The 27,504-nt window shown below is 41.3% G+C and overlaps 1 protein-coding gene across 1 annotated transcript; it reads right to left on the reverse strand.

The window, feature by feature from the left end:
- Positions 1-272: 272 nt before the first annotated feature.
- On the reverse strand, positions 273-18,014 carry LOC142494663 (uncharacterized). Its single transcript, XM_075599096.1, has 3 exons — positions 16,907-18,014; positions 1,762-1,839; positions 273-1,396 (listed from the first exon to the last, which is right to left on the reverse strand). The coding sequence occupies exons 1-3, from the start codon at positions 18,012-18,014 to the stop codon at positions 345-347; spliced, it is 2,238 nt and encodes a 745-aa protein (XP_075455211.1). The 3' UTR covers positions 273-344.
- Between the last annotated feature and the right edge of the window lie 9,490 nt (positions 18,015-27,504).

Raw genomic sequence — 27,504 nt, forward strand, 5'->3', positions numbered from 1 at the left:
TGCAGTTAAATAGGTGCTTTTATAATTGCATGAAAATAATATGCACATGCAATGATTACATCAATTAACACACCCAAATGCAATGTTTTGCTGCAAAGTCAATGGCAGCTTCTCTAAACTTAGCAACTGGCTCCTGGTGGACCATTACTGAACAGACGATTAAAACATAAATATTTATAACACTATTCATTAATTAGGAGTGTTAACATTTCCAAAACTTCACGTGTACAAAAACATACTTGAAAGTTTGGAAACAACACAGTCTTCAGCATACATACAATAGTAATTAGATAATCTGAAGTCAACAAAACAAGGCCAAAGACATATTTTCTGAATTATAACATTTATTTTTTTTGTTCCTTTTGCGAGCGAGTAACAGGCCTGCTTGTTGTCTCTTGAGTTTTCCTTTTTCTTTTGCCACCAACTTTAGGCACAACAGAGCCACTTTGAGTGGCCTCTGGCACTTCACGGGCAGGGCTTGTGGCCAGTGACTCACCTTCAGGACTTTTGGGCAGTGACTGTTCACCTACGGGGCTTGTGGCCAGTGACTCACCTACAGGGCTTGTGGCCAGTGACTCACCTACAGGGCTTTTGGGCAGCGATTCACCTACAGGGCTTTTGGGCAGCGATTCACCTACAGGGCTTTTGGGCAGTGACTCACCTACAGGGCTTTTGGGTAGTGACTGTTCACGGACAGGGCTTGTGCCCACTGACACATGTGAGCAAGTTGGTAGACACTGCACAAGTGATGGTTGGTCTGTTTCATGTGTGTCTTTTGTTGTTTTTGACCAAAAACTGGTCAGTAGTAACTGCTTGTGTTTTCTTTTTGTGGCCTCCTTTGTAGGTGTCAGCTGCTGAATTTGTACAGATGGCAGCGGTAGGATGTCGTCAGGAACCTGCACAGCAATGTCTGCTACTTGACCGGTAACATTTGGGCCTGGTGAATGAATATCAGATGAATGTGGTGAAAACTGACCTGCATGAACAGATCCTGGCTGTGAGGTGTTGAATTGTGGTACATTAGTCATTCTCCAGTAATTAGCTTGTGTTTGCTGAACAACTAATGCTTCGAATGAGGTGTTGATTTTTTGCAACTGTTTAGGCACTTCAATGAAGACTCTGTGGAGATGTGCCAATTGTGAAACTGTTTCTTCCTGCAGTGCAATCATCCTTTCCAGCACTGTCATCAGGTCAGAATGGCGACGATTTTCTGCTTCCACAATTTTTCCCTCAGAAGCTACAATTGCATCATATGTGGTATTTGCTGGACGTTTTGGCGGTAAAACAGTTTCAATTGGAACCTCTTCATGGTCACTTGCTTGTATTTGTGTGTCTATGGCGGCGGCGGCGGCATCATCATCATCATCATCATCATCATAATCCTCTTCATCATGTTCTACAAATAAATGTACACATTATTAAATGGCATGTTAATCTCTGCTGTGTTACTATGTAATTGTACTGTGTCATAAGTAACAACTAACATGTTTCCATACGTTTTATAACCTCACATTAAAAACTACCTTGACTTAAGAATAATGTTTGGACTCAGTATGAAATATGAGTGAATGAAAACTTGCTGTAAACTCACAACTCCTACATGATAGTTAACATCACTAACACAATACAAGTTGGCTTACACTTCATTTTCACTGACACTAAGTAATCCTATTTAAAGAAGATGTGCAAAACAAATAATGAACATGACAACATAACATATAGAAGAGCACATATTATATGGCCACCAACTGATACACTCACCTTCTAGGTGTGTTGAGCTGGCTGACCCAGGTGAAGACACTTGTTCAGTCTCAGGTGACACATGTTCTTCAGGGGCAACTATATATAACAATAACATAAGTTTTACATTTACATGTGTAAATATTGAACAAACAGTTATTGTATTTTCTGTATTTATGAGTACCTAACAGCATCATTTCCTTAACCCAAAATGTGTGTGTGAAAGTGAACATAAATAGTTGTAATAACAATGTACATGCCTGTGTACTTAGAACTTTTGAGTTCCCTAACATAAAACATACTATGTTCCTGCAGTAATGCGTGAGGATAAATAGATTAAATTTGAACATAAAAATCATATGTTGTGTAGTGATATCAGTATCATAATGTACATAACTATCATGAGATGACCATTCACAATGGTTATCATGAAGGTGGTCATATTGCACAAAGTGTTGTTTTTGGTAGAGGATATGTGTGGTACATTAATATAAGATGTGGCACACATGAATGTGGCTGTGACTAAACAAGACAACACATGCAGTGTGTGATAATGTGTCGTTGATAGTAGTAGTTCAACTATAGATATGAGTGAACTAATGTGTGACGTACGGTTTGATAAGTAATGAGTTGTTGGGGCATTTAGTAGCTAAAGTGAAGCTTTCAAATGTGTGTGATTAACTTCAGTTGTGCTAGTCAGGTTGTAATAACGGTTTTCCCTTCCCCAAAAAGCCTAATCAGCCACACCTTTCAATGACTTGAAACAGGTGAAAATGGTGTGAACTAAGTTGACCCTAAAATGAGGCTGTAATTAGTGTGTGTGCTGAACCCCACCCCCTCTGTTGAAGTGTATGCTGTGATGAGATATTAATTGCAGCTGCTTTAACACAATGGTAGATGAGCTAAATAGTCGTGTGCAGTTTTTAAGTTATGAAAACAATGACATAAAATATGATACGTGTGCCTCATTATGCTGTCTGTATATGAGTTAAAGTAAAAATGGACCTTTTCATAAACAACTATAGATGTGTTAGTGCAAGTGATGTTTGTAGGCCGTTGCATGCAATATATTTGATGCATGCTTAAAATAGGCAGTAATGTCATGTTTGTCGGAGTAAAATAAATAAAATACACAATAATATTCTACATATTTCTGTTCTGTACCTGTAGCTAGTAATAATTTCTGATTAACATGTGTTACACATGTGTACTACTCTGTTGTTCCCCATCTTCGCCCACCATCAATTGCTTCCACTGCAGCAATGCATTTTGGGAATTCACATGTAAATGAGCACGCAATGGCACGTGCTATATTAGTTACTGCTTTTAGTAGGACTACAACATATATGTCTATTTTGAGATATATATATATACAGAATCAGACATATACATATATAGATGCAGGTATGCTTATATTGTGAAGACAGTATAAAAAGCAGTGTAACTATGCAAAATAACTGTAAGCAACGACACGCCTAGTACAGTAATATTTCTCACCTGGTGGAAATTGTGAGGGGTAAATTCCTATATCACGGTCACCAGGTAAGCCTTCCACGACGACGGGAAGTAATTTTGCCCGAAGCAGCTCCTCCAATGGACTTAATATGAGACGTTGTGGTGTGGGCCCACCTCCAGTGCCAGTAGCATGCACGCGTTGGTGTTGTATTTTCTTTTTCAATTTGGACCTAATATCATCAAATCTCTTGTGACAACTCCGCTTGTCCCTCACATGATTCCCACACGCATTGACACCAATGACTATTGTGTCCCACATCTCTTTTCTGCTTGCTGAACTTGTCCGCCCTTGAAAAACATATAAAATATATGAGGTAAATTAATAATAATATAAGCACCAGTTTCCTACACTGCTAGCTGTTCCAAGAGATAGCAAACATGCTGTTTTAGGTGTAATATGTGAAGCACATGAGCATTCACTACTAAACCTATACATGTAAGCAAGCTTGCATTCATATTGTATGCAGTTATGGCAAATTGACCGCCTGTGTTTAGTTGTCCTTGTAAGGCATGATAAAAAGCTGTGTTTCCAGACTAATTAACATAGAAAGATATTGTGAACCCATATTTGCATATGAACAAAACTCAGATGACCTAGGATCACATGTATTTGAATAATAAATGTAAAGGTACACTTACCTAGTAAATGTCCATATATACTGTCATAGTGCTCCAGAATGCCAGTGACAAGAGCTGTATTTTCCTGGTCATTGAAGCGAGGATTACGTGGCTTCTCCACACGTTTCTTCCGAGCAGGTTTAGGGTCAGAGCTTGGCTGGTGCTGACTGGACTCTCCTTCTTCCAATGGAAGAGCCTCCAAAAGCTGCCCACCAGCAAGCACGCCACCACCATCCACCCCATCTGCAACTGCGCCACCAGCAGCACTCCCAGCACCAGCACTCCCACTCCTAGCACCAGCACTCCCACTCCTAGCACCAGCACTCCCACTCCTAGCACCAGCATTCCCACTCCTAGCAACAGCACTCACACTCCTAGCACCAGCACTCCCAGCACTCCCACTCCCAGCAACAGCACTCCCACTCCCAGCAACAGCACTCCCACTCCCAGCAACAGCACTCCCACTCCCAGCAACACCACTCGCAGCACCAGCACTCCCACTCCCTGCAACACCACTCTCACTCTCAGCAACATCACTCCCCTGAACAGTACGTTCACTCCGACGCGTACTCGCACGAGTAGCACTCCCACTCCCACCGGCATCACTCTTCCCACGCTTTGCGGGCATACTTCCAGCACTCACAAAAAACAGACAAGAAATGTACAGGCAATCACACGAAACACTTCCACATATAAAACAAGACAAAGATGTAAACAAAACAACAAAGGACAAAGCTCACCCAATACACAACAAGTCTCTCAGTCAATATGCAAATCTTCAATCGTCCAGCTCTGTGCGTCTCTCTCTCTCTCACTCCCAACAATACAGAGAATGATTAGCAGTACACGTTGCCTTTAAATATGGCGCGCAATCAAAAACATGCTTGTTTCGCCTGATTCAGCAAGATTTGTGATTGGGCAACCTATTAGCACCCCGCCACGCACGCCGATACACCTGTGTGTGATCGGATAATCATCGTGAGAGTGGGCGGATTTGTTTTCGGGTTGATTTGGAATGTATTCGGTACTTACTGCATACGGAGAGGAAAAATCGCCAATAACATGACTAATCGGTAAGATTGCCGATTTCACATAATCGACGCTTACTGCATGAGGCCCATGGTTCGCTATCGCTCCCCCCATACCAATCTCTTCGTAGTGTGAGCTGCGATTTTGTAATCTGTGGCTATGTCCATAAGCAAACAAAACTTGATACTATAGAGTAGCTTGGTTACTTTGATGGGAAAGTTGCACACAAGATGTGAATGACATATTTTATTTTATTACTTGGTGCAGTAAATGTAATACAGTTAACTTCAATAAATGCTGTAAAATGGTATACAACAGTTAGCCTAACAGATTAGAGTTTAATCACCACTTTGATAATTTATCAAGCATTATGGGCTTGAAAGGGTTGAGGTTAAAGTAGAGTAACCACTGGATTTAAAAAATTACACTTTTTTTTGTTTAGATTAGGTTTAAAGCAGGGGTTCACCGGAGTTAAACCATGGTAATTCAGCTCCGGAGACCTGCTGCAACCCACCTAAGGTGTGGGAGTAATACATACTTTTTTTACAAAGAGAATGCTCCTTTGAAGTTGATATCAAATGTATTGGTTTCATACAGTAACAGCACACACTGGTGGGAAACACTGATATAGTGTCATTGAAAAAAAATGAACAGTACTTTAGCACTTAACTGCTCAGAAACTGGGTAACTCTAAGTTATATAAAAAGGTAAAAATAACCTGTATCACTGAAGTTGTGTTACACAAAACAACAAGCTGCAATAATGATGTCGCTCATCCCTTTACCTTCTCAGGCAAGAGCCTACTCACCACACACTGTAACTGGAGGAAGTATCAGAATGCCCCCACACTTGTCTGGTTGGCACTTTTTACCCCCACCGTCCCACCCCCATGTTACCCCTTATTTAGCTGGGTGTTAATTGTCCTCTACCTGTGTATTAATCATTAATCAGTGCTTTGCGCATAGTCATTATGACTCTGTCAGCTTTCTGCTTGTGAATTGATTCCTTAGTACCATGTGTGAATAACCTTTAAACAACACTGGCATTCACACCATATTCCCTCTTTCTGTCTTTTAATAAGAAAATAGATAATCTGAATAAATCATTTACACTACATCACTTGTAGATGCGTTGTCAGCAATTTCCAAAAGCATATTGTAGTTCAGAGCAGATAGTCAGTTACTGTAGCTGTGGTTTAGGCTTAAAGTAGACCATAGGGAGGTCCATAATTTATGTACTGTATAGCAGAATTGAATACAGTAGTGTACATTGTGTTCTGTACACTTACAAATAAATATTTAAGGGGCTATACACTAAGCAGTGAGCTTTTGCGTTCGTATATGCCTTTTGTGATCGTACAGTACTTAAAAAAATGAAGCTAAACATAGGATGCAATAATAAGTGAAGCCCATTTTGGTTCTGTATGTGCGATAAAAAAAATGCCACATCGCGCAAGCTGTTTTTTTCCCCCTGCTATCGGGCTGTAATTTCTACAGCACGATAGCTGAGAAAAAAAAGCAGCCTATAAGAGCTGCATGGAGACGCTGTGTCTCACTGCATTGCTCTTACAGGCGATTGTGCAGTATAAAAATACATTTTAATAATAGTGTACATGAACAGGGGGTCTCCTGAGCTGACCCCCTACTTCATTAGATACAAGCCCCGTTATGGGGTGGTGGTATCCCCTATGCTTTTAAATCTCCCGCATCACGTGACGTGGACACTTTAAAAATGTCGGCTACACTGGCATCCGATGCCCCAGACTGAGGCATGTAACTCGGGAAGCAGGGGGTTCCTGAGCCAGAAATCATAGCGATTCAGCTCAGGAGACCCCCTGCTCCCACACACTATTAAAAAAAATTAATAAAAGGGGATAGGGGACATTAGATTGTCTTTTTTTAATTGTATTGTTTGTGGCAACGGAGGACATGGACGGTGCTGAGGATGAGGACGGCCTTCATCGTGGCAGCCTGGCAGGGGTGAGTGCAAGTTTTATTTACTTTATTTATGCTGCTTAATGTATTTTAAATGGGCAAATGCTCTATTATCCATATGTGGATAATAGTAATTTTGCCCATTATTGTACTGTATGTGTTAGGGGGCGGTGGGGGTTAGAGGGGCTGTATTTATTTAAAAGTATTGGCCTTTGTGTTTTTTTGGGCACAAGGTTGGTACCGCAGTTCAGCGGGGTCCCCCGGACTCACACGGGAATCACCTGTCTCATCATTAATCTGTGTTGGGTGGCTTCACATATTTTCGATGATACTGCTTTAACACATACAGAACAAATTGATTGGCTTAATATCAGGGGATCTATAATTATTTAGACAAATACAGTAAAGTTATTGTTATTAGTGACCCAAAACTAAACAATATTTAATTAAAAAATACATATAAAGTAGAAATAACTTACTCTGCATGTATTCTGCCCTTTATGAAACTTGCAGATGCACTATAGTTTGGGCTATTATCCTGAAAGAACCAGTGAGCAGATGGAAAGTGCTCAGAAATGTAAGGTTCTGTCACCTGAGCTACTGTATAATGACCACCTTGAAGTAGGCTTTATCCATGATACCTACTGATGAACAAAAAAAGGTGCACTGCTACAGTAGATGGCAAATGTATGTATTATATCTTTATTTATAAAGTGCCATCTATGTACATATCCCTTCACAGCAGTAATATATATAAAACATAATAACATAACACATAATGGCAATAAGCGTTTCAGACATAAAAGTAACATTAGGAAAAGGAGTTCTTCCCCCGAAGATCTTACAATCTAAGTGGCAAGTAGGAAGAACGTACAGAGACAGTAGGTGGGTGTTATGGTAAGTGTGTCTGCAAGGGGCCCCGGTCAATGTATGAGGTATATAGTATTAGCTACCGATCCACCCATATGCTTCATTAAAGAGGTGTGTTTTAAGATGGGTCTCTTAAACTTGGATAGAGAGGGTGCTAGTCAGATGTTGGGGGAAGGGCATCCAGGGGTGTTGGGCAATGAGTGAGGAAGGTTTAAGGTGGGAGAGGGCTGTAGATACAAAATGAGTAGAGTGAGGACATCCTTGAGCAGAACAAAAGAGTTGGGATGGCGTATAGTGAGAAATTAGGGTTGAGATGTAAGGAGGGATAGAAGAGTGTATAGCCCTTAAATTGAGGATATGGGATCGGCTCATGTTAAGATATAGTTCAAGTATTGTTCACAACACTGAAACAAAAGGTAGGTTACTTTAAAAGATAAATATTCTGTAGATCCTTGGCCAAGTCTACAGATTGCACTACACATGAAGTTTAAGTAAATGCTTAGGTCTCTGTTTCAGGGATCAATCCTTTTTTTGCATAATGACATAGTGGAGAATCATTCCAGGGCAACAGTTTGATCTGAAAAGATTACATCCCCAAACTGTTCTCCGGTTTAATTCATGTGTTCTACTCTTTTAATTTTTGCATGGGCTCTTCAAAAATAACAAAAATTGATTGGGGTAAGAACAGGAATATTTTGTAATGTCAAGTTACATTTATTGTCAGGTATAGCAACAAATTTTAGGTTACATCACAAGTCCAAAAGTTCAGCCCAAATCACATCTCATTAGTCTGATGCTGCACTCTGACACTCAAATGTCATGCTTTTGGTACAGAATATTCTTGACCTCTGCCGCAGATAATTTATTATTTTCCAGACTGATCTCATCCAACAGAAAAATAGCTTCACTGTGAATAAACCATAATATGGAAAGATTATAAAGAGAATGGAGACAGAACAGTGAAATGCTCAAAAGAAGACGAACAATGCTCTATATATTTTAGTGTACAGTACGTACTCAGTTCTGACCTTTGACTTCCCTTGAGCATGATACCTAATGCAGCAGAGTGTCACCTGGATGCCCCCTTGCCGAAGTTACCATTATATTCCTGTGATTGTGTATTCCTTGTTGTATAGGTGCATTGTTTTCAGAATCATTTCTGTATACATTTTTTTGGTCATTGTATGTATTCCAAATATATTTTATAGTGACTATTTAGGGGTAATAATGTACGTTAAAACACTTGATGTACTGTAGTAGTCAACAGTTCAAAAGGTCAAAACAGGTCAATAACCTACTCACAGCTAAATCTAAAGGTCACCTCTCCTTACTAATTCTCCTGGATCTCTCTGTTGCCTTTCGAAACTATTGATCAACCCCTTCTCCTGAACACTCTCTAGTCTCTGTGACATGACCTTCTCCCGGTTTATGTCCTACCTATCCACTGGTCCTTCAATGTTTCCCTCTATTGTGTCTCCTCGCCTTCACTCCTTCTCTCTGTTGGGGTTCCACAAGGCTCTGTCCTTAACCCTCTGCTCTTCTCACTCTACACCTCCTCTGTTGATGAACTAATACAATCTTTTGGCTTTCAGTATAATTTGTATGTTAATAAAAGCCAAAATGCATCCTTCATCTCCTGACCTCTCCCTCACTCTCATATACCAGCTCACCAAATGTCTCTCTGCAATCTCCTCCTGAATGTCCCACCATTACATGAACCGTATCTTGATTAAAATAGAACTAATTCTCTAGTTCACCTCTATTGCCACCTCTATGCCCAAACTCTCTCACTGTCAACAGGGCCGTTGACAGAAGGGACAGATAGGACTCCTGTCCCAGGCCCAGTGATTAAAGGGGCCCAGCTCACTGCTAGCAAACATTGAAGAGGGGGCCTGCCGAATGTATTGCAGTGGGGGCCTGCTGGAGGTTGACATAGAGGTGTCTGGCTGATACAGGATGCTGCAGGTGGAAGGAAGACTCCCCTGACAGGCACCCTCCAGCAAGCAGCTACTGTATACAGGCCCCCTCCACAGGCCCCCTCAATCCTCAAGGGCCGCAGGTAGGCAGTGGACTCCTCTTTCCCCTCTGTCTGTCTCTCTCCCCCCATGTCTGTCTCTCTCCTCTCCCTCTGTGTCTCTCTTGCCATCTATCTCTCTATCTTGCCCCCTCTCTCACTTCCCACTTCCTCTCTCTCTTCCCCCTCCCAATCTCCCCCTTTCTTCTCCCCTCTCCCAGGTCTATAACTATCCCATCTAGGCCTTAATCGCCTTCTCTCTCCTCCTAACCACCCCAGGTCCATATCTCATTCTCCCCCCTCAAAGACCACCAGTGCACGGGGGGGAAGGGTTAATGGGGGATTAAGGGGGGGCTGCTCCTTTAATTGGCCCTGGGCTCCAAGTTTTCTGTTGGTGACCCTGACTGTCAATAACACCACAATCTCATCAACACCACAAGACCTCCGTCTAGGGGTCATCCTTGACTCTGATCTCTCCTTCACTCCTTACATTTAGTCCCACTCCAGCTCCAAAATATCTCTAAACAACACCCTTTTATCACTGATGGGGAAACTAAAATCATAATTCACTCATTCATCATGTCCTACCCTGACTACTGCAACCTTCTCCAGGCTGACAGTCTCCTACTCAGCCTATTCCAACTCAAATCCATAAAACATGCTGCTGCCAGACTCATCTACCTCACTCACTGCTCTACTACTTCTGCTCCTCTATACAAATCCCTACACTTGCTTCCTATATCACCTAGAATCAAATGTAAAACCCTAGCTCTGATTTACAAAGCTCTTAAAGATGCTACCCCCCTTAAACCTCAGCCCTCATCCCCAAATACATACCTAAATACCACTACATTCTGCCCATGGCATCTGTCTTTCCTCTTGCCTTTCTATCTCTCACAAGACTTATCCCATACTTTCTCCTTTCTCTGGATTTCCGTACCATGTACTGTACAATCAGACTCTTCCCCAGCATTCAGACATTTAAAAACTTCCTAAAAGTTCACCTTTTCAAGGAAGTCTATCTGGCATACCTCTAATATCCAAATCCCCCTTCCTACACCTCCAACCCTATTGGTGACCAGCTACATGTTTGTCTGCATGTTTGTCCTTATTTGTATTTGTATGTAACTCTGTTTATGTAATTATCAAATATCTGTACACCACTTCAACACGCTGTGGAATATATTGGTACTTAAAATAAATGATGATAATTATTATCATTTATAAAATGTTTTACCAGGAAAACTGTGAAATCACCTTAAAGGGTGATTCCCCAAAATATGAGCACACAAAAAAGGAAAGGAATCACATGGTAAATCCATCAACCAATTGGTGGATATATTGTACCATGTGAGTGTCAAATGTGGCATCACATGCCTTATATAAGGCCTGTCATGTCTCATTTGGCAGGAAGTGGATGACGAGTCAACATCTTCAAAAAGAAGAAAATAAATAAATAAAGAAAAGATAAGAACTCACCAAAGACTTCTTTACAGGCAACTTGAAGTACTTATTTTCATAAAACTGGATCTATTTTTTTTGTGTAATCAGATAAGGATTATTTTTTATTGTTTTTGGATTTTTTTTTCTGATTGTTTTTATTTTATTTTGTGCCTTCTGACATGGATTGTTTTTTGGATTTATTTTGATGGTTGGGCATCACTCCTTTATTGATGGATATGATGATACATCAGAGGATGAGGAGGATGAGCCTTCATCGGCAAGTAATTATTTTATTTATTTAAGGTGTTCATTGATTGACAATGTGGGCATCTATGCCCCTGATGATGGATTAGGTAGGCACTGTGCCAACCTATGGATTTAATGACTAGTGCTTGGTTAATAGGGATATTGTCAATTGCTGTGTGTATGGAGGGTTATTTTATTGGGGGTAGCAGGGTTGGTGGGGTTACTTGATTGAATGGATATGATGGTGCCCCAGTGTAGGAGCACGGCCTTCATTCCGGCAGGTGTAAGTACTTCTATTTATTTAGGGTCTTCATTGATTGGCATTGTGGGTATCTAGGCCCCCTTTGAAGGCTTCATTAAGCATAGTGTCACACAATGGATTTAATGGGTAGAGTTTGATTATTGTATTACTGTATTTATTGTAAAGTATATTTTATGTAATGTATATTGTGTTATACTTTTCAATGGGCAAAAATCCCAGTAGCCACATTTAGCTTTTAGGACAATTGTCCATTACTGTGAGGATGGGGGGAGATCTTTTTTGGGTTAGTGGTTTGGGTGATGGGGGAAATTTCCCTGGGTTGGGTTATTAGTCCTCCTGGGGAGGATGAGGGTTTAATCTGTTCACTACAGATATTTATTATAGTAATATCTTTACAATGTCTTTTTAATGTTCTTTTTGGGGGTTAATGTGTATTTGTGATGTGAGGGGGTAACCAGGCTCACTAATAAAGGTCAAGCCCACTTTGTTGCCCCTGATCCATGTTTTGGGGTCCTAGAGTGTCAGCTATTGGGCCTGACTGTTGTATATGTACTGCCATGCATTGTTTTTAAAATATCCAACGATAACACGTTTCTGTGTCTTTTGCCTTTCAAGGAGTGCTAACCAGTGGAAATTCTCAGGCCATGAGTATCAGGGTGGACTTTGTGGTAAAAGTGTTTTCAGATTGTGTCTAGCTAGAGAGGGACCAGAATGTCTGGCCACCGCAAAAATGTATCTGGGAGCCGAGTCAGATTCCCAGGTACATGTAGAAACAGACCAAAGTCCTGCCTGGAAAGCAATTACGCGGCTTACCGCCAGAATGCCCTGCTTCAGCACAAACCAGAATGGTAAAAGTAGACATAGGGATACGCATATCCCGGGTATAGTGAGGGGTCCCTGGTTTAGGGGGAGTGACCCGCAGTATATGCCTCAAACACCCGGACCCGGTAACGGGGCTCGGAGTGTCTCCAACCATCCATGTGGTTGCGAGAGTGAAATTATTTCAAAGACCAGCTTCGTTACAATAGGCGCAACTCTGAAACTTAACCTAAGCGTTATTTGAAGCAACTTTTTAGTAAACTTCTTATAGGAAGGTCTAGGAGCTCTGAAAATGAACGGGCACGTCTTTTCAATAGATCCTAGGGGACGAGGGACTTCGAAGAATTTTGTGAGATTTTTATTCATGGTGTTTAAAGGTATATATGTTTTATGCACTGTATATGAGCTGGGGAATTTCCAAGTCCCTGGTTTTGAGAGACCAGATGGCCACCAGGCTTGGTGCTGCTGAGTCTGCTCGGGTCCCGGACTTGAAAGTCTCAGAGATGTCAAAGAGTTAGGGAGAGCGGAGTACCGGAGTTATGCTTGAGTTCCCACGTCCTGGCATGAATAAGGGCAATCAGGCAACAATTTGTCTGGATCCAGTCCCTGAGGAGTCTAGCCCAGCGGGTGTGGGACTGAAATCATATAAAAAACCTAGCAGCCAATCAGCTCCAGAGATTCTAAGCGCCAAGACAGCAGCGGCAAATTTGAACTGACCAAAAGATGCTCCGGGAGAAATAGACGCGAGCTAGCATCAGAAATTTCAAGGCGAGAATTTTTCTAAGTCCCGACTTTTCAGGGCCAAGTTCTCAGAATACTTCGTAGCGGTCGCGGCTGGAATTGCATGCCGAAAAGAGTACCAGGATGTTTGGTACTGCTGCGGCTCATCTGAGTCTAACACATCGCCGGTTTTTCCCTGGCTTTTTCCTGGAATGCGACGCACTTCACCTGGAGCATGCCGCATTCATTTTGCATTCTCAGTCACGGGTCATGCGCGGTTGACGCGCGGTTGATGCGTTTATTGAGAATGGTTCGGATTTAATAGGTTGCAATTCTTCGCGTGTCCACCAGATGGCAGATATTCATGAATTGTAATGCGCATGCGCTTCAGTAATGTGTCGACTTGCAGGTATTTCGTTTAAAAAAGATACCACAGTGTGCTATTGTAACTTGGCCTTGAGACTGAAGGAAGAGGTTGCAAAAATGTATCAATTTAGGCTTTTCATATTAAAGAAAGACAAAGACCAGTTTCGGTAAAAGTGTTCTCCAGAGACCCGCCGCCCGCCATGAGTGTTCAAGTGCAGCCCGTTTTCCAAAAACCCGACAGAAGTTACGCGTATTTGATATGGGCCGCGATTAATGCAACAGATGATAAGATGGCAACAGTTGTTCAAATTTATCAGTATTTTATCGAAAACTATGACTTTTACAAATTTTCACCAGCTCCTCATACGTGGAAGCGTGCAATAAGGAAAAGGTTATGTAGCGATCCCTATTTTTATCGTATTGAGCCACAATTTGTTGGAGGGTAATGGTGTGTATCACCGGCTTTTTCCTGTATCTATGATCCTGCAGACGGCAAAAGGCAAAGGGTCATGTTAAAAACAACTAAGAAACGACAGTCGCTGCCAAGCAATGCACCAGCACCGGCTTCCAATAACGGTCCCACCGTCAGTGACAACCCTGAGCCTGAGCCGGATTTCGTGTGCAGTTTCGATCAAGCTTGCATGTACCTAAGCAATTTCCAGCCTCATCAGCTGACTACAGGTGGACTAGTCCCGCTGCAAACTATCGACGTGGATGATCAAGAACACTGGACTGGCAGTGGACCGGCGCCGGCGCCAGCTGAATGGGAAATTCTATGGTGAGTATTGTTGCCGTATTATTTTCTGTGTTTTTTTTATTTTGACAATACAGTATCAATATCGGTGCGATTCAAAAGTCAAGCGATTCTCCTGTAAGCAATATCATTGGCTGAGCGGATTCTACAGTACTGTACTGCAGATACTGAACAATTGGTGGAACGCTAGGCGCATGTGCATTGGAACCTTCTTGAAACGCATACAGTATGCGTGTCATTACATCGACGGTAGGAGCTTGCGCATGTGCTACACGTAAAGAGAACACCCGCACAGCTATAATTTTAATGAACCAGAGTGAGGTGCTGACTGGGTGGGAACATAGGTGTACACAGAAGAAAAAGGAACCCAGTCTTCAAGCACTCTTTCACCACTATATGTGTAATTATAAAGTTAAAAAGACTTTATTGATATCCAATGAATAAAAAAAGGGGGGTTAAAATACAATTAAATAGTAATCAACAGCACTTGACTGTATCATATGTAACCCATCTATGGGTAGGTGGGTAGATGTACATATGGAGATCCCTAATAGATTTTGGGATCTAGTACTATGTTGATAACTACCTAATGATATAGGTGGAGGGGCCGTTTAAACCCACTAGGCAAAGTGTGTCTCAATAAAGATGTATCAGGGCGTATGTAGTAACGCGCTGTGTAGGTAGACTTTGTATAGTGTGCACATTAACACACTCTAGCATGTGGTGCGGGAGTCGAACCTATAAATTGAATCCCCGTATTGTGGGTGTTTGGTCTAACCAAAAAACCTCAATCAGTAAGGTATAAATACTTTGAGGTTTTGGTGTGAGATCATATGGCATAAGTAAGGCACTGATATAGAACCACTATAGTACTGTCGTTGCAGAGGGTGTATTGTGGATAATCTGTAAGCAGCATGTGCAGATCACTGTGGAAATGTATTTAGAATAATTCTAAAGGCAGCATATACATGCAACGCTAGTGCTAGTAAAGACACATATACACTCCTGCCGGAGACTGTGTCCTCGTGGTCTATCAATAGCAGCTGTTGAAAACAGTTCTTTTACCTCAGGTAGGTGCGGTGTATGTAGTAAATGCAGTCCCCCAGCACACGCAGATAAATAACCCTTAATAAACGGGATACTGGAGTGTGCAAGTGGGTATATTGTTGTATAGCCACCACAATGATATGAGGGTTTAAGAAACTCCTGCCGTACCAATAGTCTGAGAGTTCACTCTAATGCAATAATCAAAACCAGACAGGCTTGAAAAAATAACTCACAACTCAGATCACTTATGATACTGCTCAGGAGACAGCCAGGAAACGCTGTGTGTGTGTCCTGAACTTGCCAGTGCTCACAGCTGGTTAAGCATATGTTATCAGCGGGAGGTAAATATAGTGAGGTTAGGTCACGGAGACCCGTGATCCACCCCACCCCCCCCTCAATAGACAACATATATATACCTTTTACCAGGTGGAAATAGAACAGGTCTGACTGGTTACCGCATAGTCCCCTATATCAGCGCTGATCATGGGTATATCAGCGCTGATATGCTCGAGGACATGCCTAGCTAGTAGGTGGACTGATAAATGGCCCCCCGGGGCATAAGGATCCCACAATGAAATAGTACATGCACGATCCAGTACTCAATATACACAGGGGGTAGCTGTTTGTACAATAGCGTGGGGCAATTCCCATACAAGGCTATATTCAAAATGAAAGCTTCCCGCGTGTGCAGTAGGTAGGTGGCCGACGCGCACGTTTCACGTGTGAACGCTTCTTCAGGGCATGTAAGGGGAGGTCCCTGTGTGTGGAGGTAGGTTTATATAGTCACTGTGAAAATGTCTGTGTTAAACACTTAACCCCTTCGTTGCTAGTACAGATCAGATGATATATCCCACTGCCGAGAGTGCACTGTGTGTGGTCTGTGACTGATAGCAACTGTTTAGCCAGACTCATATGCCCAAAATGTGTTGCAAAATGTGTATCTAATTGCACAGCATTTGTGGGCTGAGTATCTGTGGCTAGATTCATTTGTGTATGTGTGATACATTACTGTTGTAAATGCTCACATTGGGTAGGGGTTAGTGTGAATAGAATTTAGAATTCATTGATTGGTGATGGTTAGTCACTAATGATAGTAGTGGTATATCTGATATAGACTATACCCTTGAAATACACTGTCTTCCATTGATTTGATGCAATAAATAAATAAATGAATGAAATGCACACTGATGGTCTCTGTCTTATCTGTGCTTGTATTAAATAGTATTGAAGGCTCACTAGTAGCTTACATGAGTCCCTATGTATATATGACTTCAGAAAACAAAACAAAAAAACTAAAAAACAAACGATATGAAATGCATGAAACAAATGTAAAAATGTGTAAATGGTGTAGTTGATGGGATAATGGTGTCTGATGGGTTAATTCACTTTGTATCCAAGATCCATAAGTTATATAAAGGGGGTGAAAACAAAGCCTTCATTCAGTCCTGATGGACTTAGTGTTCCCAATGTATAGATCCATCTGGACTCGATCTTGAGTAATTCATTGTCCCAGTCCCCCCGTCTAATACCTGGGGAGAATTGATCTATCCCCATAAATGATATGGCTTTCAGATCTCCCTGCTGACACTTGTTCTCATGGTTAGCCACAGGGGTGTCCAATTTATTCCGGATAGATCCCACATGTTCCAGGATACGTGTTTTTAAAGGGCGGCGTGTTTTTCCCACGTACTTTTTCCCACACTTACACGTTCCCATGTAGATCACTCCTGTTGTATTGCAATTGATGAATTTGCTTATATTGAAATGTTTCGTATTGTCATGATTACTGAAGGTTTTTGATACTGTCATGTGTTGGCAAGCTTTACATCTTTGACAATTAAATCTGCCATTGACACGGGGTGGTAGCCAGCTGGCCCTGGGTGTTGACACATTGTAGTGGCTGTGGACCAGGTGATCTCTAAGATTTTTTGCCCGTCTACTGACCATGGCTGGATAAGATGGTATGGAGTCACATAGATCTTCGTCTGACCTTAGGATGTGCCAGTGTTTCAATAGGACTTCCCTGGCCACCTTCCATTGTCTGTTGAAGGTGCCTATAAATCTCACTGTTTTTTGTTCTGGCTTTATTATTTTGTCCTTGACCAGTTCAGATCTGGCTTTGTGTTTAGCCCACTTGTAAGCCCTCTTGATGATTTTCTGACTATATCCCCTAGCAGTGAACCGATCCTTCATGTCCCGTGCTTTGTCTTCAAAGTCTTTATCATTACTACAATTTCTCCTAAGACGAAGAAATTGTCCCACCGGTATTCCCCTGATAAGGGACTTGGGGTGATGACTGCTGGCTAAAAGGATTCTGTTTGTGGCTGTCTTTTTCCGATATATTGTTGTTTCAAGGATGCCGTTGTCACCCTTAGTAATCAATAAATCGAGAAATCTAATTTGTTTGGGACTATACTCAAGGGTCAGGCGAAGGTTTAGGTTGTTTTTGTTAAGAGTCTCAATAAATTGTTTAAGCATGGCCTCAGACCCATGCCACACTAATAGCACGTCATCAATGAAGCGCAGCCAGATTTCCACAAATGTGGTGTAATATTTGAGTTCCTCGGAGAATACTACTGTTGATTCCCACCATCCCAGATACAGGTTTGCATATGTAGGGGCACCTTTTGTGCCCATGGCTGTGCCCTGTATCTGGTGATAGATGGTTTTGTTGAACCAAAAATAATTCCTTTGCAGGACAAATTGCAGTAATCCCACTGTGAAACTATTGTGTTTTAGATGGTGCTGGCTGCGTGTGCTAAGAAAGTGGTTGACTGTATTCCCTGTTCATGCCTAATGCTTGAGTAAAGTCCCTCCACGTCCAAAGTAGCCAGAATGCAGTCACCTGCCACTGAAATCCCATCCAACTTGGTGAGAACATCTTTAGTGTCTTTAATGAATGAGGGTAAGGTGTTAAAAAATGGTCTCAGGATCTTGTCCACATATGCACTCGCTTTTTCTGTCAGGTTTCCAATCCCAGAGACTATGGGTTTACCTGGGGGTGGTTGTTTGTTCTTATGGACCTTCGGAAGGCTATAGAAAGTAGCGTCATTAAATTGACGGTAAGCGCTTGCGCATGTGAACAGGAGACGCCCCCCGAGAAAATTATTGGTGGGACTGGCTGGGAACTTCTTTAGACCATTACAGTAAAACTTTTCTTTTTGTTTTTCCTCAGAAAAGAAAACGGCTAATAGAGGGATTTCGATGGATAATATCGCTTTGTGTAACAATGCCTGCACATTGCTGAATCGGACAGGCACGGCAGAGGCGAGTAGGTTCCTGCGTCCGTAGAATCGGGGTTGCTCCATGGAAGCAGGTGGCACAATGCAGTATCTGGACAAGGGCAAGTTCAGATAAAGATCATCGAGTGGTGGGCTTTGCAAAGTGTGTAACCTTTTATGCATGGCGGCGAGGTACAGGTGTTGAAAGTGGGCGTACTCTAATGTGAGTCATTACCGTATAAATACACCATCCATTTTGTGGATTCACTGCACATTGAATACACATCGACTAAACATCGAATATACATTCTTGTGTTTGTACTGTATTTCTTTCTACTCGTAGCAATAGTTGTTAAATAGATTTCCAAGGATCTCAGCATGCAAATTAAGGAGATGTACACGAGCGGACACCGAATTGCTGCTATCCAAAGCTGGTTAGCTACTTCTGGCCTCGTTGTGCCAGCAACCACCGTGAGCTATCATGCACACGGAAAAAACAGAGAACGCAAAAGGGCACCAAGGGTAACTAACGTGTAAGTATATTTATAAATACTTAAAAAAAAAATTAGATCCAAAAATGTACTGTACATCTACAGTACTGTATCTAATATTTTTGTTATTTCTGTAGATTTGTATTACAACAGTATATATATTTTGTATATTTATATTACAACAGTATATATATTTTGTATATTTATATTTATATTACAACAGTATATATATATTTTGTATATTTATATTACAACAGTATATATATTTTGTATATTCATATTTATATTACAACAGTATATATATTTTGTATATTTATATTTATATTACAACAGTATATATATTTTGTATATTTATATTTATATTACAACAGTATATATATTGTATATTTATATTACAACACTATATATATATATTTTGTATGTTCATATTTATATTACAACAGTATATATATTTTGTATATTTATATTTATATTACAACAGTATATATATTTTGTATATTTATATATATATTAAAACAGTATATATATATTTTTATATTCATATTTATATTACAACAGTATATATATTTTGTATATTTATATTACAGCAGTATATATATTTTGTATATTTATATATATCTTACAACAGTATATATATATTTTTATATTCATATTTATATTACAACAGTATATATTTTGTATATTTATATTTATATTACAACAGTATATATATTTTGTATATTTATATTTATATTACAACAGTATATATATTTTGTATATTTATATTATTTCAACAGTTTTATATTGCTGCAATTAATAGAACAATATATTGTATCCTTTTGATCTACTGTCTCTAATATTTTTTACTTACCGGAATGTTTTTTTTTACATTGTAGGGAGTCAACTCTTCTGGTGGACAAAATACTGCTGCGGCAGCTTTAAATCTAACGTTTGCTGGGAACTGGCCGGGAGTGCCGCGGGTCAGCTCTCCGTTAAAAAACGGATTATCCAGCGCGGCGGCTGCTTCAATAGATAAACGCTAATGGCGCTTATTATTGAAAGCGCCCGACGCGTGGAAAAACCGTCCGGTTCTCGGCCAAAGACTGCCGTGCGCCGCCCACGCTATTTTTAAAATGCGGGGGCAGCCACAGTAGGTTTAGCCCGGTCACCTCTGTAAGTGAGGAGAATGATGAGAAGAGTGCATTAAGGGTCAAATACACTCTGCAGGAAAATCACAATCTCACTGTATCCGAGACCAGCATAAAGAAGATGAGACGCAGCATTTGATGGAAATATGGACGTGTGAGGTTAGTACTGGACAGTACAGGAAGTAAAAGTGTTGTTTAGGAAACTGTACTGTACCACTAAAATTATTTATTCCTTGTCATTACAGAGCATACCCCATGATAAGGGACGCAAACAAAATCAAAAGAGTGGTCCAGGCCCAGGCATGGATCGACAGTGGGGAAACTTTCCAGGATTGCATCTTCACTGACGAGTCTACTGTGTCGTTTGAGAGATTTGCAAGCTTGCATTCCACAAAAAAGGCCACATATCTTTGAAGCCGCGGCCAAAACACCCCGTGAAGCTGCATGTGTGGGGTGCCATCTCTAGGCGTGGACCAGGATGCATTGTCATCTTTGAAGGTAAAATATCTGAAATATAATGTAGCCTTATGCACTGTACTTTACTAGTGTAGCCTTACTGTATGCACTGTACTGTACTATTGTGCAGTTTTTTGAGCACTTTTCTTTTCTTGCTATAGGAATCATGAATAAAGCTTTCTTCCAAGATAACATTGTCCCTGAGATAGTGCAATACATCACACGCGAGTTCCCGAATGGTCACCGCTTCTACCAGGACAACAATCCGAAGCACACCGCGTCAACAGCGCATATCCTTGAGCGCGGTATCAACTGGGTGAAGACGCCAGCGGAGTAAGTGCGGTAACCGTGTCTCATTTTTTCCCCACTGTTTTTACTGTGTACTGTACTGTATCTCTTAAACTAATTGTTCTTTTTTTCCAATGACAGATCGCCAGACTTCAATCCGATCGAAATGGTCTGGCATCAGCTGAAGGACCATATCTGGAAAGTGGCAAAACCCTCCAAAAAGGACGAGTTGTTGAAAGGCATAATGAGTTTTTGGAACGATGTACTCACCGTGGAACGCTGCAATAAATATATAGACCATATTGTCACTGTGTTGCCCATTGTCATCGCGCGTAATGGGCAAGCATCAGGAAAGTAGTACTGTGCTGTTGTATTGTAAGTACAGTATGATACAGGTAAGTATGGCACAGATTTTTTCTTTCCCAATAGTCAGAGTATACAGTAGTAACAGTTTTTTCTTTAAAGAGAGACCAGCACCAGCCATCAGGTTACAGTACATAGTATTTAACAGTAGTCAGAGTATACAGTAGTTCCAGTATAGACTAGTTTGACAGTGCTACAGTAACTGCCTACTAACTGCTCAATTTTTTTCTTTCCAGCGAAAGCAGCACCAGCCATGTACAGTAGAACTACACATCACACAATGCCATAATACAGTACACACATAACTGCACTAATTTTTTGTTTTCTTGTCGTTTCAGGAAAAAATGGGGGCCTGGGGGAAGGTGGGGTGTTGTGTCCAGTCTAATCTGTTTGTACAGTCAAATGTACAGTATATAAACAGCAGTAATGATGTACACAAAACCTCTCCTCTCTTAATGAACTACTGTACTGTACACAGAATGAGGAACAAGATAAAGACGGAAAAAATAATATTACTATATATATAGTATATATATATACATTACAGTATATATTATTAAATAATATTCTTTTAAATGTGCATTATTTATGTTTCCCCATGTTTTACAAATGTTTTCTAAATGTTTATCCAATTTCAATATGCCAGAAGAACTTAATAAAGACTGCATTATGTATTATTCATGATTATTTTTATATTTGTATTTTTTTGGTTCCTGATAAAATAAAATAAATATTTATTCACATTCCTGCTAATCATAATCCTTGACAACAACCACAACCCCCCCCCCCACCCCTACAGTACACCAATGAATAATAATGAATGACAAAACAACATGAATCAGTTAATGGTTTTTTGAAATCTCAATTCTCACAATGCTGTGCAAATCGGATTTACATTTCAAAATCGAGAAGGGATTTTCCAAAGCGTTACCGTAAACAAAGCCTCAAAGGGTTGGGGGGGGTGGGGTGATTACACGCAGGCGCACTGAGGCTTTGTAGCTCGGCTATGGACGGATTAAGGACACAATGGCAATATTCAGAAAATTAACGACTCTATGGAGAGAGGGGGTTGGGTGACTCATGCGCAGTAAGCAGCAAGCTCCCATCTCTAAAAGGATTACAGTACACGCAGGCGCAGTGAGGCGATTGACGCTCGGCTAGGAACGGATTAAAAACACAATGACTAACTAACTTCAGAAAATTAATTACTCTGGAGGTTCCTGTCGATAAGAGTTTGTGTGTGTGTGGGGGAGGGATGAAGGATTAGTTGTGCAGCAGTTCAAAGAAATAACATACTGTACTGTAGAGTACAGTAATTTCAAAAGGCAGTTCATCATAATACTGTAATTTGATCCCTACACCCCCAAATACAGTACATAAATAGCACACAAATCAACCATGTGCAGGCAAACGCACAGATTTAATATCGTAATATCAAGATTGTTTTTGCAGGCTTGTGGATCAAATAACAATTAAAAAATCATAATTAAAATTGTTTGGGGGGGCACTCAAGCAAGCAGTGGTGGGCGAAGTAACAGGCGCATGAGCAGGAATAAACTTCCATCCGAAAGAGGATTACACACAGGCGCATAGAGAAGTGATGCTCTGTGCAAATCAAATTCGAGAAGAGATTTTCCAAAGCGTTGCCGTAAACAAAGCCTCAAAATTCCCATCTCAAAGAGAACTAAACGCAGGCGCAGTGAGGCTTTGTAGCTCGGCTATGGACGGATTCAGAACACAATGGCAAGATTCAGTAAATTAACGACTCTGTGGAGAGGGGGGGGGTTGGGTGACTCATGCGCAGTAAGCAGCTCCCATCCCAAAAAGGATTACATGCAGGTGCACTGAGGCTTTGTTGCTCGGCTATGGACGGATTAACAACAGAATGGCAAGATTCAGTAAATTAACGACTCTGTGGAGAGGGGGGGTGTTGGGTGACTCATGCGCTGTTAGCAGCTCCCATCTCTAAAAGGATTACACGCAGTCGCAGTGAGGCTTTGTCGCTCGGCTATGGACAGATTAAGACCACAATGGCAAGATTCAGAAAATTAACGACTTTGTGGAATTCCAAATCCTTGAGCTAGCGTTCGAGGGGGAGGGGGCTACAGTGTACAGCTGCATGAAGTTCAAAGCTAAAGACATACTTTAATTTCAAAAGGCAGTTCATCATAATAATACACCCCCAAATACAGCATGTAAAAAGCACACAAATCAACCATGTGCAGTCAAACGCACAGGGTCGCAGTCAAAAGCTACAGCACAGATTGAATATCGTAATACAGTAAGATTTATTTATTTATTTTATTTATAAAATATTTTACCAGGAAGTAATACATTGAGAGTTATCTCTCATTTTCAAGTATGTCCTGGGCACAGAGTTAAGACAAATAATACATGGTTACAAATACAGTTACATAAATGAACAGGGTATACATTATATACATGACATTGCATGCACAGTTAAAGAAAATATATGTTAAAGATAAAAGATGGTTTTTGCAGGCTTGTGGTGAAAAAAAAATTACAATAAAAAATTTATGTTTAATTTTTTTTGGTCACTCACTAAGGCAAGCAAGCAGTGGTGGGCGAAGTTACAGGCGCATCCGCAGTAAATTCCTGCTGTCAAGCAGGAATATGATTGAAACCAGACACACGTTCAAAGGAATGGTGTGGGAGAGATGTACTGCATTGCATAGAAGATAAGAAGTTGAAATACCCTGCAGTGCAGTTAATTATCCTGAGCGAGGGGAGAGCGCTGTATATGCCGAAATGTGACACTGTTACAGTACTGTACACGCCTATGCGTTTCAACAATTTTCAAATGAGACATACTGTACAGCAGCACAGCACTGCAAATGCATGTATACTTTAAATATGCAAATTTACAATTACTGCGCACGCACACACAGACTGTGTACTGACGTAGGTTGAACCGCAAAGGTATTAGACTTCCAAGACAACAGCTCTCAAACACCCCCCTGTGTTTTTACACGGCATTGCAGTATTGCAGACAGCGAGAATAAAATGCTAATATCACGAGCGTGAAAATAACACAGTTCACTCCAGGCGAAAACGACAAAAAAAGCACCTAACCGGGATAATCTGAGAGCCGCGGATCTAGCCGACTTAGACTCAGATCGGCCGCCACTGTACTCTCTCCCAGTCAAGGGATTTCATCACCTCCGGAGGGGAAAGAGCGGTGGCGTCAGGAATTGCATGCTGGTTTCAGTTCCAGGACTTATTGAGCTTAGTCCCGGTCATCTGAAAGACTTTGTCAATACCTTCTTTTCTGTGCTATTCCAAGTAGGAAAGGTTAGTTTTGTAGCCCAGACCCCCAGTAAGTGTGTTTTCTCTTGTTTATTGTAATCCATTGTGTGTACTTTTGTTTCTAAGGAATAAATCGCAATTTGTTTTACTTCTTGGTTTTGATCAGTGATGTGATCCCGGTATGAAGGTGTAAATGCCTGGTCTCCCATGACAGTATTATATTTTGGTTAATACCAAACCACTATTAGCCACATTTGGTTAACTGGAAAATTGGGCATTGGTCTAGAGATGGGATGTGATGGTTAAGGGGTACCCAGGCCATTAATAAAGGTATTTGGCCTGGCTGGGTGCTCCTGAACCAGATTGGGAATTGTAGAGTGTCAGTTCTGCAGCTCAACCAGGGTAATAATACTGCAGATGTATTCAAAATGCCTTTGTCTCTCCCCCCAGGGATAAGGGGACGAGATTAATACCATGTATCAACTGTAAAAGCCATGTAACAGGGTCCCCTGAGTCATAGTGGGTAAATGTAAAGTGTCAGCTCTGCAGCCCAATTGTGGCATGTAACTGAATGTGTAATAATGATATGTGAGGTTTTTTACTGTTCCAGGAGTGCTGTCCAGCGGAGATGTGCAAAGCGTGATCTCAGGGGTGATTTTATGGTAAAATGTTGTCAGGGTATGTTTGGGTAGGAGGGGCACAATGTTGCGGGTACCCCGAACCATGCACTCAGGAATGTCCCCAGATTCCTGAGTACATGAGGAACACAGACCACCAGATAAAATCCTCCCTAGAATGCAGTTTGCAGCTCACCACCAAATCCCCCTGCTTCAGCACAAACCAGAGCAGTAATACCAAGCAGGGGACTGGGTTACAGTACAGATCCTGGCATATGCCGGAATCACAGAACCCAGTGAGTGGTTCTGTACCTTTCTCACCAGATATAAGGTTGAGAGAGCGGTAGGGGTTAAAATAAAATGTAGAGGGTCAGCTCTGCAGCCCACTGCTAATTGCAAGCCTGTAAATGTGTTAGAATTGTCTCTGTGTCTCCCACCAGGAATAAGGTGGCGAGAATCATATCATGTTTTAAATGAATGGGTTATTGTAACAATGTTTTTCTGAATAAGGGGAAAATAATTTTTTTTTTACAATCCCCATGGATTATATTTTTATTTCAGTAAGGAAGTCATTTAGTAGGGATAAAAATCCATTTGCATAGGGAGCTACTCCGCCTACCAGCTTCAAAGGCCAGGAGATGAAGGTGTTAACAATTTGTGTAGTCAGGGTGTGGACGTGTTAAACCTTTTGTTAGGAAAGAGAGATGAAGTAAGAAAATCCAAATAAGCATCCAGACAAATGGCAGACTTTCAGGCACTGAGCTGGCAGGGGGGCTAGCATGAAAAATGGGGAAAGATGGCATTTATCGCACATATATGTATGCTATACTGAAGCTCTCTGCCAGGTTCTATAGAGACTGGCAGAACTCTGCTATAGGTGGGATGATTGTTTCCCACGCAAAAGATTGGCTGCACATGATATAGATAGGCTTTTGGTGTTTTTAAAAAGTCAGGTGCAGCCAGTCAGGAGTTAGTTCAATCATGTAACAAGATTCACCTAAGATTCATCGGAGTTACAGCGTGCAGTGCAAAGGTCATAACATCGTAACTAAGGATTTCGCCCTGCTTCAAAAGTTAGTTAGAACTAAGGATTGGAGAACGAATCCTGCAAGGACAGAACAAAAATATTCATTTAGGCGGAAAAACAGGGGCTGCAAGCGGCGCCCCTAGCCAAGGACGGTTACACGGCTCTTTTGTGCAGCAACCCCACTTATGGGAATTGATGCCTAAGGACTTGATTTCTGTGGATTTCGTTCCGTGGACATTTTATTTCATTTTGCCCCATTCCAATAAGTGTTTTTAATCATGTTATTTTGTAAATCAAGCTGCGTGTGTTTTCTGTGTTAATAAATTACAATTTATTTTATCTCACGCTTTGTTCAATCAAAGGATCCAGGTATTAAGGTGTTAAAAGCATTGTCATTGGGGGAGTGTCATTGGGGGAGTATTTTTAGGTGCAGGTGGGTGGCAGGAGGGTTTAACCCCTTGATTTCCATAGCGGTTAAGCACTAAGGTAATAAAGCTTTTTCCCATTTTTTTGTACATAGGTTTGAAGCAGGGATTCTCCAGAGCTGAATCCCAATAATTTCAGCTCAGATGACCACCTAATTCTCATGTGCTGTTTAAATGCCCTGGTCACGTGGGCCGTGACATGGGGGACTTAAACTTGGAGGAAATACCGGCACCCCTTACATCTTTGGGAAGCAGTAGGTCCTAAGAGCTGAAATTAATAATAAAAAGCATGAGCTGCTAGGGGAGCCACAGAAAGATACTGATTCTCTCTCCTCTCTCTCTGCACAGCTCTTACAGACTGGTGTCTGGCCCAATAGGATTAAAGATGTGGCAATTTCATCCAGAAGCAAGGAAATGTACCTGTTCCGGTGAGGTGAGGCAATTCAGAGGGCACCACGAAGCAGAAGAAAAAAGTTGCTGAAGCTGGACTGTGCTGTATAACAATTCCTTTAATAAAGCATGGTTAAAAAGAGGGGGGACGCATACCCCTGCGCCTCTAACGCGTTTCACCCAGAGAACGGTGTCTGGGTTTCTCTGGGTGAAACGCGTTAGAGGCGCAGGGGTATGCGTCCCCCCTCTTTTTAACCATGCTTTATTAAAGGAATTGTTATACAGCACAGTCCAGCTTCAGCAACCTTTTTCTTCTGCTTCGTGGTGCCCGCTGAATTGCCTCTCCTCACCGGAACAGGTACACTCCCTCTGCTTGTTATATCAGCCTGGAGCACACAGAACCGGCGTTCATATATATGTGAGTACAATTGCTGCCCCATGAGAGCTGCCCCAGG

The sequence above is a fragment of the Ascaphus truei genome, chromosome 5, assembly GCF_040206685.1.
Source record: "Ascaphus truei isolate aAscTru1 chromosome 5, aAscTru1.hap1, whole genome shotgun sequence".
NCBI classification, from domain to species: domain Eukaryota; kingdom Metazoa; phylum Chordata; class Amphibia; order Anura; family Ascaphidae; genus Ascaphus; species Ascaphus truei.

Coding starts and splice junctions, on each gene's coding strand:
- LOC142494663 (XM_075599096.1), bottom strand. CDS start 18,014: ATGGGCACAAAAGGTGCCCCTACATATGCAAACCTGTATCTGGGATGG. Junction 1,840..16,906: donor GATAGATCAATTCTCCCCAG/GTATTAGACGGG, acceptor TGTTATATATAG/TTGCCCCTGAAGAACATGTG. Junction 1,397..1,761: donor CAGCTCAACACACCTAGAAG/GTGAGTGTATCA, acceptor ATTTATTTGTAG/AACATGATGAAGAGGATTAT.